Source organism: Urocitellus parryii, chromosome 6, assembly GCF_045843805.1.
Source record: "Urocitellus parryii isolate mUroPar1 chromosome 6, mUroPar1.hap1, whole genome shotgun sequence".
In the NCBI taxonomy this organism is placed as follows: Eukaryota; Metazoa; Chordata; class Mammalia; order Rodentia; family Sciuridae; genus Urocitellus; species Urocitellus parryii.
In genome coordinates this window covers 126,774,459-126,791,474 of record NC_135536.1, presented here as the reverse complement: position 1 = coordinate 126,791,474, position 17,016 = coordinate 126,774,459, and the positions used below count along the sequence as shown (strand labels likewise).

General features: G+C 37.7%; 1 protein-coding gene across 1 annotated transcript; it reads right to left on the bottom strand.

The window, feature by feature from the left end:
- Window positions 1-9,873: 9,873 nt before the first annotated feature.
- Window positions 9,874-11,527, bottom strand: Ndn (necdin, MAGE family member). The gene has a single exon (XM_026411931.2). The coding sequence runs from the start codon at window positions 11,401-11,403 to the stop codon at window positions 10,426-10,428; it is 978 nt and encodes a 325-aa protein (XP_026267716.1). The 5' UTR covers window positions 11,404-11,527; the 3' UTR covers window positions 9,874-10,425.
- Between the last annotated feature and the right edge of the window lie 5,489 nt (window positions 11,528-17,016).

Below are 17,016 nucleotides of genomic sequence, written 5' to 3'. Positions count from 1 at the left end.
TGATATACAATGGAAAACATGATCGAGCAAAAGAGCTGACAGAATCAGCTCCACATTGAAGAGCACCAATATATCGTTTACCAACGTATCCTGTTTTGTTTGACCAGAGGACATTTTAGCTGCAATTTGTGAGTTAGGAGATGTAACTTCACTCATTTCCAAAGAGCTATTGAAAAAAATGATGTGATGGTGTATGTTGTTTGTGTGGTATACCTAAGCTGCAATTTTCAACTGTCATTTATCATTTTAGAAGACAGAACAAATAAACAGATAAATAATTATTCCTATTTAACCCATTTAGAAATGTAACCAGCTCTAGAAACCTGTGGTTGTATGCATGGATTCAACTAATCACAGATCAAAAAATAGTCAAAAAATTGTATCTGTACTAAATATGTACATACTTTTATTCTTGCCATTATTCCTAAGTAATAAAGTATATCAACTATCTATACATACCACTTGCATTGGATTAGATATTTTAAATCACCTAGAGTTGCTAGAAAAAAGTACATAGAACAGTGTATGTAGGATATATGCAAATGCTTTGACATTTTTAAATAAGGGATTTTGGGATCCAGAGGGGTCCTGGACTTAATACCCCACAGATTCCAAGGGACACCTCTACTTGCTTGTCTCACTGCATATTGTAAGATTTGGTAAGACATTGTGGAGCCATCTGCAAGCCAAAGAAAGAGGCCTGCAAAGTTCCTTCCTTCACAAATATTGGAAAGAATCACCCCTGATGACATCTTTATCTCAGACTTCAGCCTCTCAAAACTGTGAGGAAATAGATTTCTGTTGTTTAAGCCACCCAACCTGCGGTGCATTGTTATTTTAGCTCTAAAACAGAAATTCAGATTGCATCACTTTCTCCACAATGCCCAATCGCAAATTATTTTTGTATGTTGTACAACATGCTCTGTCTTTTTTACTTATCTCTCTAATCCAATTGTTTGTAACCTTCATATGCCATTAAACTAACACAATCATTTAGCCTTCTGGGAATGCTTACCTTCATACTGCAGTTGTTCTTGTTTTCACTATCTGAATTCTTAGAAAACATGGTCACAATATTCAAAACATTAAAAATTGAACTAGCACAAAATTGATAAAAAGCAGAAAAGTTAATCTACAGGTAAAGCCAAATATTGACAAGCACTCATGATTACAACCTGATTCAATAGTACACTTAAAAGGTCGCATGAGTCAAAGTGGTGCCATAATAGATGATCCATTCTTGTGAGCTGCAAATAGTACCAACAGGAGTAGTCAGGGGAACAAACAGTTATGGTGACTACAGAAAACATAATACTTGCTGTCCCCACTTGATGATCAAATTAATCCAGCCCCTGTCTTGGGGCTGCAATCATAGTTTTATAGTATCTGCTTTACTTATAGCCAAAATATTGGATTTACATATCCCTTAGAGCAGCTTTCTGGAAAGTGGGATTTTTAGTGCTAAAATTGAGACAAATCTAAGTAAACTGCTGGGATTTTGATAGGATTGTATTAATCCTGCTGATAAATGATCTATTTCGTATGTTGAGTTTTCTGACATATAAACATGATATTTCTTTACATTTATTTAGGTCTTCATTAATTATCAGTATTCTATATACTTCAAAAATACAGATTTGATACACATTTGATTAGTTATACATATATTTTAAGCTACTGAATTTTACACTTCACTTCCCAATCATTATTGCTAATGAATAGAAATATAATTGATACTGTCTATTAAACTTGTATTAAGTCCTTATTAATACTAGAACTATTTTCATTTTGTTATCATGGATCAGTTGAGGTTTTAAAATTATACAGTCATATCAGCTGAAAATACAGACACCTTTATTTCTTTATCTTCAATCTGTATTTTACTTCATTTTCTCTCTTTGTTAAATAAACTAGAATTTTTACTAACAAACTGTAAAGAAAAGTAAGACTGGACACCCTACCCTACTGTTTATCCCATCTAGAAGGATGCAGTCTGTCTTCCACTATTAAACATTAAGCAATGTTAATTATAGGGGTACTTTTTTATTTTGGGTTTTTTTGTTTGTTTGTTTGTTTGTTTGTTTGGTTCGTTGGTTTTTGGAAATAGAGATTAAACCTAGAGACACTTTGTCCCTGAGCTATATTCCCAGTCTTTTTTATTTTGAGACAGTTTCTCACTGAGTTGCTGAAGGTTTCACTATGTTGTTAAGACTGGCCTTGAACTTGTGATCCTTCTGCTTCAGCCTCATGAGTTACTGGGATTACAGGCATGCACCACCATGCTTAGTAATTGGATTTTTTTAATCTGAATTTTACTAAATTGAGATTCAATAGTGGGATTGCACTATTGAATATGTATGTTTGTGTATGTATGTATGTGTGTGTGTGTATACACACACACATATGCACACATATAACCAAGGGGAATGAAATATGTATATAAAAGTGTTCTCTGCATTCCCATGTTTACTGCAACAATATTCATAAAAATCAAGCTATGAAATCATTGGAGGTGTACATTTCCTGAATGAATGAATAAACAGAATATAGTACATGTGCATGATGGAATATTGTTTAGCCATAAAAAATGCAGTCCTGTTAATTGCAGCAACATGGAAACATGGATGGATCTGGAAGATATGAAATAGGCCAGGCCCAGACACTCAAATTCTGCTTGTTCTTACTTATTTTTGAAAGAAAATTAAAGTTACATGAAAGCAATTAGTTTTAGTGGTACTCCTTTCCATATCTAACTTGTTAAAAGTTTATATCATGACAGGGAGTTGAATTTTTTAAGTGCCTTTTATGTATGAATTGAAATAAGATTATTAACATGGTGAATTACAGTTATTGATATTTGAATTTTGAAATGGCCTGTATTTCTGGAATAAATGAGAACTGCTGTGGTACTTTATTATTATCTTAATATATTGGTAAATCAATTTTTCTAACACCTGTATGAGTATGCCATGACAGAGTCTTCTAGGAAGACTCCTGTCTTGTCCATTCTCTGGGGAACTTTTGGGACTGTCTTTGTCACTTTTACTGCCACACATCTGGGAAAATACAGCATCATCACAGATACAAACAGGCATGCATCAATCAGTCATTTTATACTCCTATCTAGTCTCTAGGGTGCATGCATTCCTAATTCTGCTTAAGACTAGTAAATCTATTTATGCTATATGTGTTACCACTCTCTGAATGCTGGTGTCTGTCCATCTGAAACTGTTTTCAAATAATTTACACTCACTTTGCTACTGATTCTTCAATTCACTAGTTTGTCTTCTGTCAATATTTATTTCATTGAAGTTGCTCTTCATAAGATAGAAATGTTCTCTTTTTTAGTAATTTCAATTATTTTAACTAACACAACTGGCCATCCCCTTATTCTCTTGGCATCTGTATACCACATGCTCTCTCACTTTATTACTAATCTCTATTCATTGTTTCTTGATATTATTTAAGCCTTCTTTCTCTGGTCATCCACTTAATTCTCCTCAATGCTCCTCCATGCACCTCTTTCCTCTCCCTCTCCAAGGTTCCCAAACTCATATGATCTTTTGAACAAAAAGTAACATAAACACCCCAAGATAGCCAGTGTTGGTGTCTGAAAATGAGGTGCAGCATGAATTTCCTACCTATACTGCTCAGGAAAAATACAGATTATCTTTCTAAATCCATGCACTATCCCTAAGCAATCTTATATTTTCCCATTCATGAGTTAATATGATTCTAATACAATTCATTATTCTTTTATGGATTTCTCCCCAATGAAATGGACATCTCTGTTTACATACCTCACAGTTAAATTAAACTAAAGATGTCTCAAACTGAATCTGTCATTCTTCCACATAAATCTTCTCTCTTTGCACTCTAAAAATGTTTTAAAAAACTGACATTACTCAAGACTTGTGCATTCCAGACAATTGGCCACAATCCCTGAATCCTCTTTGTCCTTATTTAGCATTTAATCAATGATTGATTTTTTTGAAAACTTAATCTCAAAATATTTTTAAATTTTCCTATTAATCTCCATTTTCATTCCTTTTTCCTGGATAAGGACACTATTATCTCTCACCTGAATTCATGATGAACCCCTATATGCCTCTGAATTTGATCCCCCTTAATCTCTTGTCCAATCAGCAACAACCTTACTAAATGCAAATACCCTCTCCCAAATGCTTACCATACTTCAATAACATGTGACACCCTTGGCCACTTCCTTCAGCTCAAAATGTTGCTATTTTCATTTCCATGATCCAACACTCTCCTGGCATACTTTTCTATCACTCATCCAGTTACTCTTAGTAGTTCGTTTGCCAGCCCTTCCTTCATTATTAGACATAGAGATGTATCAGTTTTCCAGAGTACAATCATGAAAATATTTCTCTTCTCTCTCTCTCTCTCTCTCTCTCTCTCTCTCTCTCTCTCTATATATATATATATATATATATATATATATATATATGATAATTTATAAGGACCTTATTCATTGGGCTGGGGATGTGGCTCAAGTGGTAGCGCACTCGTCTGGCATGCGTGCGGCCTGGGTTCGATCCTCAGCACTACATACAAAGATGTTGTGTCTGCCGAAAACTAAAAAAATAAATAAATATTAAAATTCTCTCTCTCTCTCTCTTTAAAAAAAGGACCTTATATATAAAGTCTTTATTGTTTTTATCTGAAACCTATTCTTTCCCCCCTCTTTTATATCTCCTTAAATCACACCATTGATATTCACCCTCTATTCAAGTCCAAAATCTGAGTGTTCCTTATGCCATTCCTGTGTTCATCAATTAAATCCAACATAATAAAATAGGACAAGTATAATATTATGCTGTAATAGATTGTCAGTATCACTACTCTTGTGCCATGGGACTATTATTGAGTAAAATATGGATTATTTAAACAGAAGCAGTTGATTTAATAAGAAAGATGACTATTAAGTGACTAATGGTGTGCAGTGGATAGGTGGGACTACTATATACTTTTGGGGGCCATCTCTGTTTAATTCACCAATATCTTTGAGTTCCAGTACAGGGTGAAGTTCAGTAAATTTCTATTAAATAAATATATAAATAAGTAAGTTTATACATTGTTATAGTTTGAGTCTGGGGGAATGTCCCTCAAAGGCTCATGTGTTGAAGTTCTGGTCTTCAATGCAGTAATGTTCAGAGGTGGAGCTTTGGAGAAGTGATTGGATCATAAGGGCTCTGATCTCATTAATAGATTAATTCATTGATGAGTGCAAAGTTGAAGATGGTGGGAACAGGAGGAAGTAGGTCACTGGAGGCATGTCCTGGGATGGACAATCTTGTCCCTGTTCTCTTTGTCTTTCTCTCTCTGTTTCCCAGCTGTCATGAAGTAAGCAGCTTTCCTCTACTGCACCCTATCTGCCATGCTGTTCTGCCTTGCCTCCAGCCTAAATCAAAGGACTGAAATCATGAACTGAAATAAACTGTTCCCTCTTATACTTATTTTTCTTAGGGATTTTGTCATAGCAAGGGATAACTGACTAACACAAACATCAAACAATGAAAGCTTAATGATTGTTACATATTAAATAGGTGGGCAAATAATGGAACACAAGACACAATTCAAATGTGGGAACATATGTAATATAGTTAAGGGTTCCAACCCCTGAACAGGTGAAACAAAAAATAATGAGGCAAATTAAGATATAAACAAGTATGTTTTAGATATCCTGATTATAAATTTATTTCCCACCTTCTTTTTACAATTTTTTCCAGAAAATGTATGGACTCAGGATTCTGTGTGTATTTACACAGCAGGTCCCCAAACAAAAAGAAATCATCCTGCTGAGTTTACCCTTCCCTTCACCTCTTTCACATTGTTAGTTACTTCTCTTCTCATAGATGCTTCATATGCTTTATGACACTTCTCTTGGAATATCTGAGTTGTGGTGCACCTGTTTATGCTTCTTTATCCTCATACTTCTCCTAGGATGGCGCTCACTGTACTGAAGTATAATTCTTTTTATTCAGTTGTTTCTTTCAACATTGTGAATGTACTGTGACCACAGGACAATGTCTATTCTGTTCACCATTTCATCTCTACCTCCCAGTACTGACTACCTCTGTAACGTATTAGATACTCAATATGCAAATTATTGCATAAAACAGCATGTGGTCATTACATGTGGTTATAACAGGACATTAGAATGACAATTTCAATTCACTCTTGCTAGTACCAGATATTCACTTTTACTATATAATTCATTAATTGATAAAGTATCTTGATTTAATAAATGAGTTTTTGGTTTTCTTTTTCATTCTCCCACTTATATTTGTTTTTACCTTTGTGACACTGACCTATTTTTGTCACTGGTCCATTTAACTAGCAAGAAGTTGTTTATTTGTAGTATTCATTCTTTAAAATATAAACAAACAAACAGAACTAGATACTGGCTTTTTTGTTGGAATATTGAAGACACCAATTGAAAACAATATTCTGTTTCTGCTATTTTTCTGAATTCTTTGTTTTCTTTTACTAATTTCACCTAATCTATACTTTCTAAGCTTTAGATTGTTTGATTGTTATTTTCTATATTTGACTTTGTTTTCCTGTAGGAGAGGTAGGTCTTTCTAATGTTTCTTCACCTGATTAACAAATTCTTATTGAGCACATCCATATGCTAATCTCCAAGTCAAGCATCAGGGAAATAGTTAACAGTTCAGTTACAGTTTTCACTCTCTTAAGTATTTAACAATACAGGAATAGACTGTCAAGAAGCACTTATAAATCACATATGTATTTTGAGTGAGGAGTTTGAACATGGCTGTGCTCTCAGGGCTAGCAGAGAAATCTAGGAGGTGGTGCTTCTAAATTGGCCTGGTAAGATTCAAGGTAGAGGGAGGCACAACTGGTTGTTCAAGCAGAGAAATGACTTAAATGCATCAGTTCATTTAAAACATCTCTTTCCATTATGCTAAGTGAAGCTAGCCAATCCCTAAAACACAAATGCCAAATGTCTTCTTTGATATAAGGAGAGCAGCTAAGAAGAGAGCAGGGAGGAAGAGCATGAGAAGAAGATTAACATTAAACAGGGAGGAGAGGTGGGAGGGAAAGGGAGAGAGAAGGGAAATTGCATGGAAATGGAAGGAGACCCTCATCGTTATACAAAATTACATATAAGAGGAAGTGAGGGGAAAGGGAAAAAAACAAGGGAGAGAAATGAATTACAGTAGATGGGGTAGAGAGAGAAGATGGGAGGGGAGCGGAGGGGAGGGGGGATAGTAGAGGATAGGAAAGGTAGCAGAATACAACAGACACTAGTATGGCATTATGTAAAAACATGGATGTGTAACCGATGTGATTCTACAATCTGTATACGGGGGAAAAATGGGAGTTCATAACCCACTTGAATCAAATGTATGAAATATGATAATGTCAAGAACTATGTAATGTTTTGAACAACTAATAAAAAAATAAAACAGCTCTTTCCTAGTTGACACTACTTAAAGTCATTCATTTCCTCCCAAGAAAGCTTAAATTTGATATCATCATAATTAATATTAAATTTCCAAAGGTCCTTTCTGCCCTCCATGACTTTAATAATATGAATTTAATTAAATCAAAATGTGTGTAGGAGTGTTTGTAAAGAAATGAGGTTCCAGTTGGCAGTAAAAATTACATGTTATAAAGAATTAGCAAAATCTTTCCCAGACACAGCAGTCTGAGCATCACCACACCATTATCTTGGACTGAGAATCCACTGATGCTTTCTTGAATCAAACATCCCAGAATTTCAGAGACAAACATTTTACAAAATATTTGGCAAACTCTACAACCGTTAAAAGTCCAGCCTGAAAAATCTAACATAGTTATTCCCCAAGCTGCTGTCTCTGTCAGACCAGGTGTCATGAGTTAAACTTATTTCACATCTGCAAAGCTTGCTTGTCTGTTTGGCTGTCTCTGAGACAGAACAGTGGAGCAGCTCTACACATGCGTCTTGCTGGATTCAGCTCCTTGTTTTTTTCAAAATCCTGCCCTACTGCAAACTTTCTTTCCTCTAAGGCATGGCTAGAGTGCCTGTGCCAGGTGACCTTGTGTGTTTTTCCATGCCTCCCACAGCAAAGAGGATCATGATTGCAAATATAGGGAGTTAAATGTGGAGGTGAGGGTACTGTCTGCCTGGTGACTTCTGGATTTGACTAAATATTGTACAAGAGTTATACTTGCTGCAATGAGTTAATCCAGCAGTGAGAGAAGTTTTAGGATATTAAAGAAAATGACGATATCATGACAGGAATGACAGAGATGGCCCTGCTCTAGTAACAGAATATCTTGGACAGCTTCATAATTTTAAATGAAAGGGGATAGATTTGTTTTGTCTTTGGTGGTTTGTGGAGAAATAAGATTTTTCAATGATCCCCAAGTTTCTAAGCAGCTATGATATTTACATTGATTCCATGCTATAGGTGACATTAAAGCCAAGTCACCCTTACCTGGGTTATTGCAGAAATGTCCCTAATTCCCACCTCACACCCACAAAAGAATTCATAGGGAGCTAGTAAATTGTGAATGGATTTTATCTCAGTACACATGGGGTTTTTAAAGCATTTTCAGCACCTGCATCCACCTGCTAAATTATGCTAGTTAAATGTTGGGAATCCAGCTCCAAATCCATCAATCAGTTCTCTCACCCACAAATTACTCCCAGTTTACTTCTTTTGGATGTGAACATGTTCCCTTTGTTATTTGTCTTCCACAGAAAATGTTCTAGGGTTGGTAAAATATCCTTTTCCACTTTTTTTAATTTAAAAGATTTCCAATCTTATTAAAGCTCCGTTTAATTTAAAGACCCTCCTTCTACCAGGACTGAAAGCTTTATACTGAGATTTTTATCCAGTCATCTCTCCTCACCCCATTCCTCCCTCCTAGGGGCTACCTAGTGTCCCATTGCCACTGAAGACCTGCTGGGCCACAAAGGTCTCAATAGGCAATCTCCCAACCCCAACCCCATTTCCCCCTTCCAGGTATCAGGTGTGTTCCTCTGGTTCTACTTATCAGAGAGGTTCCTTCATCTCCAACCCTTAAGAAAAATTATGCTACAAATATTGCCTTCAGTGCTAAACAGGAATATGACCTAGTTAGGTCAATTAGTCTCTTTGAAATTCACTTTCTTAATAGATACAGCCATAATATTGTTTTCTCTAAAAGATTGTTATAATTAGAAAAATAAAATCCTTAGTTTGAGGGTGTGTGTGACAGAGCCCATGTGAGTGTTGGGGGTGGGGAGTAAGAGAGCAAATTAACATGGAACTAAAAAGTAAATAAATGCAAGAAGGCAGGGAGGGAATTTTAGGCAGGTAGGATAATTCTGGGCTCTAAATTTATTGTATTTTGGTTCAAATCCCAGCTCCTTCTTTGAATAAGCTTTATGATCTATGGAAAATTCATTGCCAATACTTTGTTCCTTCATTTTCTTCAGTGTTGGTGTAATATGTTTCTACCTATTAAGGTTATTCTTGTGAGGACCGAATAAAAGGTGAAAGTCCTGTAAAGAGCATAAGTATAATAGCTCACACTTTTTAAGTGTCCACAAAAGTCAGCTGTTAATTTTGCCAAAATGTAGAAAATTACCCTACATAGTGCCAGTTATTATTTTAACTTTCATATGTGTCAAAAGTTTTTAAAACAAACATGAGTCACATTTTTAAAAATAAAACTATAAACTTCACACATGTATGTGTACCCATGAGTAGTAATTTCCCTTCCTTTAAGGTGAAATTGTTATATATGTACATTTTGTACAATAAACTCTTTCCCTCATTCCCACCCATACTACTTTCTTAACAATACAAGTTACACTTTTCCAAAAAAATGATTGTATCACAAGAATCTTTAATGTTTACATTAAAGTTTATTCATGGTAGGGGTGTATATGTGTTTAATAAAGTGTGCCAAGTGCCCACATTGAGACCGTTTCAGTTCAAATCAGTTCACTCCACACTGTGCCCAGCAAGGTCATACAGAGAGGGCCCTTGACTTCTCTTGGTTAGGCCAGCTTTGCTGGTAAGTTCTTCCCAAATGTCCAGGTACAGTCCACTCCAACACACATCATCGGTCCCATATAAAAGAATAAGATGGAAATTTTTTTCAATGTATTTCATAAGTTTAGCACATCTCTGGTACAAAAAAATCCAAGAAAGAGCACAAAAGCAAAAGCACCAACTGAGCTTACTTATAAACAAACATGCATAAATTCTAAACACTACTCAATAGTACCCAAATGAATACAACATTGCATTAAAAGGTATAAAAGCACTGTACTGAAAACTTAAAAGTTACACGTGAAATACTGCACTGTAAATCCTGAATACTCTAATGACTGACTCACCCCCACCCTTCCACAGCCCTGGTGATGGTCAGAAACCATTAATCTGCCTCCAGACCTTTCTAGTCCTCAGAGACACTGCTGCGGGGGCAGTGGGCACTGGGATTAGCCTCCCGCAGAGCTCTGGCCTCCTCCAGAGCCTCTCTGTATCTGGAAGGCCAGGCCTGGGGGTCTTTCTTAAAGACCCTGGCCAGGAACTCCATGATTTGCATCTTGGTGATTTCGCGGCTGGCTCGGGAGCCCCAGAAAAACTCATACTCAGGAGGCTCAACGAAGGGAACGCGCTGGTACTTCAGGTAATTCTGCTGGACGAACTCCTCAGTGATAAGCTTTCTCACGTCCCCGAAGGTGGAGTGCTTCTTCCAGGGCCTCAGCCCCAGGATGCGCAGCACGTTCCAGACGGCGCTCTCTCTGGCACCACGACCTTTCACATAGATGAGGCTCAGGATCATGAGCAGGAGGCCTGTCATGGGCATGCGGTTGTTCAGCGCCACCCTGTCCAGCTCCTCGGGGCTGAGTGCTTTGACCAGCGCAAACTCCATCGTGTGGAGACTGGTCAGCCTCAGGTGCAGCCCGAAAACTCTGGCAAGGATGAGGCTGGTGCGCCTGAGGATGCTTCTGCACCATTTCTTGTAGCTGCCGATGACATCCTTCACCATGTCTGGAAACCAGATGATCATTTTCTTCTGGTCCTTGACCAGCACGTACCACATGAGCTCATGAGCCTTCTGCACTAGCTGAGCAGGGGCCGGCGGCGGTGGGAGCGGCTGGGCAGGTTCAGGGGGGTGATAGACGCGACCCTCCTCTGCGGCCTGTTGCAGGATCTTCGGGTCCTCCTCTTCGCTCAGGGCCTGGGGCGGCAGGGCGGCCTGAGGAGAGGCCGTCGGGCCTACAGGAGGGCTCGATGGCCCTGCGAGGGTCGCGGGGGGAGAGGCGGGAGGAGGGACCCCTACCGGAACCCCAGGGCTGCTGTGCATCTCAGAGTTGGGGGCCTCCGCTGCAAAGTTGGGGTCGCTCAGGTCCTTACTTTGTTCGGACATGTCTGCAACGTCTGACAAGGGCAGGGCCTCGGTCTCCGGGAGCTCTTCGAGCCGGCTCTCCCTCCGCGGACTCCAAGAGAGGAAGTGCGCGTTGCGGAGAGCAGCGCCTTCCGCAGCGGCAGGCAGGGCGGGGCGGGGCGGCGGCAATACTGGACACTGCGCCTGCGCGTCCGCTCGCCGCGGTAGGGCTGCCAGGGCGGGAGGGGACAGAGGAGAGCCCGACGGGAGGGTCTGCAGAACCTGGGTGGTAATATTGACCCTAAATTTCCCGTTTGGTTGAGAAAGTCATGAGGGGAGGCAAGGGGAGATGGATGAACACTGGAGAAGGAGGAAGTTTAAGAGAAAGATAGTAGCTCAAGTTTCTCAGACAGTGAAATCTAGTTTTTAGGAAATGCTCACCTAAGTACATCCAGAATCAAGTTAGGCATTGAGTCCCAGAAACAGCTATAGGTGCATGCAGAAACTCGAGTTTCCTATGAACCAGTAAACTAATTAGAACGAATAAAGAAAGAAAAAATAAACTAATGTGGGAAGGTCATATAAATGAGGGAAAGGAAAGAAAAGAAAAGAGGTGAAGACAGAATGAAATGAGCTCTCACAGGGAATCCCTGACATGGAATGCCTCATGTGTCCAGACAGGGGTGATAAAGTGGACATCAGGGACACAAGCAGAGAATAAAATACACCAGTAGAAGATAAGCTTCTTGAGGATAGAGATCTCTGGTAGCTAGGATGCTTCCTGACACATGGGAGTTTAGTACATGTCTAATGAATACATGAATGCCGCACAGAAAAGTATGCACTATGACAGACCAATATGCACAGAGGCATCGACCCCTCAGCAGCACCTCTATCACTTGTCCCTTTAAGCTTATTCCTGTACAGAATATCCACAATGATGGGAAAACATAGTGATCTAGGAATGTCAATCTCCTAGGAATGGAATGTAAAACACCTGTGCATCTCTTTTATCTATAAAATGCTTTTTCATGTATGTCTAATTTACTTTCTGTGAGAAAGGCATCATTCTTGTTTATTAGGTGAATCATGAATTGTTTAATCTGGTAATAAAACAATAAGAAAGTAAAAAAGAGAGAAAAGAAAGAAATCTTCATATTGAAATAATCAAATGGGGGAGGGGGGAAAGAGAGCAGTTGAGATTGTTCAAGAAAATGTGGGAACTGTGAAGAGGATGTCTGAGAAATACCAATAAAAATTGTTGTAGTCCCTCCCTACCAAATCATAGTGTTTATAAAACAAGGACACATTCAGTAGTTAAGGAAAATCCCATATGAATATATGTGATATTTGAATTTTTAAAATTAATAAACATAACATCATTGGAATGTTTGTTAAATCATTTTTGCTTGACACATAATAATTGTGCACATTTATGGGGAATGGTATATTTTAATATATGCATACCAGTGTGATGATCAAATTAGAGTAATTAAGCATATCCATCACCTCAAACATTTATCATTCTTATGTTAGAATTATTAAAAACACTCTCTTCTAGCCATTTTTAAATATACAACAAATTATTAACTACAATCTTCCTATCATGCTATAGAACACTAGAGCATATTCCTACTAGCTGTATTATGTACAAAATGGAGATTGCTGATGAACAATCTCTTGCTATTTCCCTTCTCACTACCCTTCCCACTTTCTGATAATCACTATTTTACTTTCTAATTCTATGAAATCAATTCAGTTTCTACATATGAGTGAGATCACAAAGTGTTTGTCTTTTTTTATGTTTGACTTTTTTCACTTAACATGATGGTTTCTTAGACTCATCCATTCTGTACCAAATGATAGAATACTGTTTTTCTTATTGTTGAATACTATTCCATAGATACACATATCACATTTTCTTTAGTAATTCATCCTTTGATGAACAGTTAGTTTGATTCATTCATTTTTTAATATTAATAGATTTTTTTATTTTTCCACTTCCATTGAATCTGTTTGATTTTATTTTAATTTTTCCATTAAGATTCAATAAGATAAAGATAGTTACATTTATTAGCACAATTTGTGTGATTATGTCCTTTTATCTGTTTTTCCAGGACCCTCCTTCCTCTGATTACTTCTGCTACCTCCTTCCATATGTATATGTGGAAACTTCACAGGATTCTCTTTGTCAGCAACTGGTTAGTCCCATGTTGGGACTGCACACAAATCTTTACAAAAATTTTTTAATAGGTCCCATAGATAATATTTCAATATGTCTTTTGATGACCAAAGATATGAGATGTAACATATGTGTGCCCTGTTATTTCAATATGGAAAAACAGATCTACAGTGAACAAAAACAAAACTACACTCCTACAGATCGTAGGAGTGAAGAAAAAGAGATCATCATTAGAGCATCTGAAACCTTGGATCCTGAAACTGATCAGCAGCTGTGTCTGAGTTGATGTGATTTGTAAGCCTTTCTTGGATTTCCTCAGATGCATAACTTCTTAAGTAACTATCTTGAGTCTGATTATTGATCCTTGAAAAAGAAAATGTGAAAAACATTGACTTGATATTTCTAAGTACCTCACTTTATTTTCTTATACAGGGTGAATAGTCCTTATCTGAAATGTGTGAGTCCAGAAATGTTTCAGATTTCAAATTTTAGAATATTTGTACTTATACATAATGTTATTTAGGGATGAGACCCAAGACCAAAGGTAAAATTTATTTATGTTCCATAATGTTCCACAGAAACATGAAGGTCCTTATATGATATTTTTACTACAGCTGCCTTTTGACTGTAATCCATCACATGAACTCAGATGGATGATTTCCCACTTGTGATGTCATGTCAGTGCTCAAGAAGTTTTGGCTTTTGGAACATTTGGGACTTCAGATTTTTGGACAACAGATGCTCAACTCATCCTGTTTCTCATTTCTTGCTTTATTTTTCCTCCAATAAGTTGATTTTGAAATGTTTTCCTGTGCTGTTTCACTGTTCGGGTTTGTATGCATGTGTCAACTTTTAAAGGACCTTTCCAACACCAGTCCTTATAATCCTATCCTAATAATGTACTGCAGAGGTGACTTAACTAAATTTCTACCCTGCCCTCATCTTGCTTATCTTTGAGGACAGATATCTGAAGTCCTCTTCAGGTGAGCCAGCCAGAACCAGTTGAATCTAATATAGCAGCCTTAGACACAGCCTTTAATCTTTAAATTCTTTATAATCCCACCTGCAGGCTAAATAGCAAAACACAATATCATGGCAGTCTGTAATTGTCATGAGAAAGTCCTACATAAAAGAACCATGCAAGGGGGAAAAAAGTGGCAGCCATATTCATAGAAAATCACTCATTCAGAGCTGGGATTGTGGCTCAGTGGCAGAGTACTTGCCTCACACATATGAGGAGGCATTGGGTTTGATCCTCAGCACCACATAAAAATAAATAAATAAATTTATTGTATCCATCTACAACTAAAAAAATATTTTTTAAAAGAAAATCACTCATTCTTTGAAAAGACATGAATATCACCCTGCCTTATTATCCTATGCCTTCTCCTCATTTCTTTTACTGTCTGTAAATAATCTCCTGACTCCCAAGGGTCAAGAGGCTGATCTGTGAATCCTTCCTGCTGCTTCTTCTATACTTGGCTAAGAATAAAGCATCATTCACTGCTCAATCAGTGCTTAGTCTTCTTGTTGGTTTTACAATTTCAAGAGAGAAAAAGAACCCAGTTGGGGGTAAAAATTGTGTAACAGTCTCTACAACAGGACTATTTGGTTTCCCAGTTCACCAGGATAATTATTTCATTTCATTCAGATTTGTCTTTAGTTGGATTTATTTCCCTTTTTAAAAATCTTCATCCTTTCCTTCTCTACTTCTCTCAGCCCTCTTCTCCCATACACATTTCTTGGATTGATTAAAACCTTTTGCTTTCTTTGAATACATTTTACAAGAGTGTGTCAATTATATTCTCCTTTTTAAAAGATGTGTCTTGAACAGACATATTGTCCTCATGTTTCTTAAATATAATTATGACTTCTTACATTTTTATCTTCATCAATTTTCTTCTCCTTTATTCCATTTGTATATTTGTTCTTCACCAAATATTTGTATAAGTGGTTTGGTTCATTTAATATATTTTTAATAATTAAAATGTTTGAACTGTCTATTTAAGTCTCAGTACAACTTTGGCCAAAGGCTATATTTTTGGACATGCAGTGTTATTAAAATAACACCCTTGGGTCTAGGTGTGTTGCTCAGTGGTAGAGTACTTTGCCTAGCATGCACAAAGCCATGGGCTTGGTCCCCAGAACTACACAAAATTATATCACATTTCACCCTTCTAGATTTAATGGATTCATTAAATTAAATCACAAATTTTATAAATCTGAAAGTGAGCTCCTGTTGAAGTGGGATATCAGAATGCTAGCCAGAGAGCTGCTTGAGGTCCATTTGCTACCTGGGATGAAATTCATAATTGAGTTCCTACCTAAATCTCGTTATGGTGAAGTTGCCAGTATGATGGAAGACACTACCTCTACTGCAGCTCACATCACACCTCACTTCTAACAGGAGGGTTGTTTAATACTGTAGCAGGGGCTTCAGATTAGGACCACACAGGGGTATTATGCTTGGAAGATTTAAAGCCTTGGAACTGACACTCAAGCTTGAAACCATCACAGGGTAAATTGTGAAGCTGATCCCCTTTGAAGCCCAAATGCCCACATGCTAAAGTGATATCATGTTTTTCCCAGGGAAAGTCCTCTTGACAAGTCTCAGTTTCTCACCAAGAAGAAAGGTAACAGGAGGGTAGCTCAGGTGGGTGATATGATCTAGCAAAATAGAGCTCATTGTAGGCTTTAAATTAAGAAAGCACACTTTTACATGTGTCATGAGAGTGGTCAGTAGCTTGATAGCTACCTAATAAGAGGAATAAACCAAAAGAGTAATATGAAAGGGAAAGGACCAAGGACACTATGGTAAAGAGGAGGAAGTCAGCACTTGTATGGCATCCACAATTGCTTTAACTCAAAAGGGTGAGATTTGGGGCTGGAACTTTGATGATGTCCTGGGGATATTAGGCTTGCTAGGTTTCTCCAGGGTGGGACCCGTTGGCTGTGGCAATAAGTCCTCCCAGGTACAGGCGTATAGAAGCAAAAGTGTAAAGCTATCAATAATAGCTCCTGAAGGAAACTCAGGAAGGGTTATTCATTGAGTAAAGATTCTGTAAATAGAAGTTTGGTGGATACAGAAAGTATACAGAAAAGTTTTAACTTAAAATATTCTGCAGCAGACAGTTTTTCTGGTATGTTACTTCAAACTCTGTAATGTGGAAAAGATTACACAGCTGTGGAATAGGCTGTTCTTGGCAGACTTAGGAATAGGAGGAGAGGCCTGTGCTGGCATGGGTTTCCATAGAACAGAAGAAGGGGGGTTATTCCAGAGCCTCCTGTGGACAGTGAGCATGCTCACAGTGCAGGGGTCCAGGGCCCCTGGATGAAATGTGAATCCTTCTGGCTCTTTCCTGTCCACATAAGCAGCAACCTTCACCTTGGAGCCCCCAAATGGGCCCCAGATGCCTTTTCAGGCCAAGAAACTGAAACAGAGAACTCACTTTAATATGTTCAGCAAATATTAT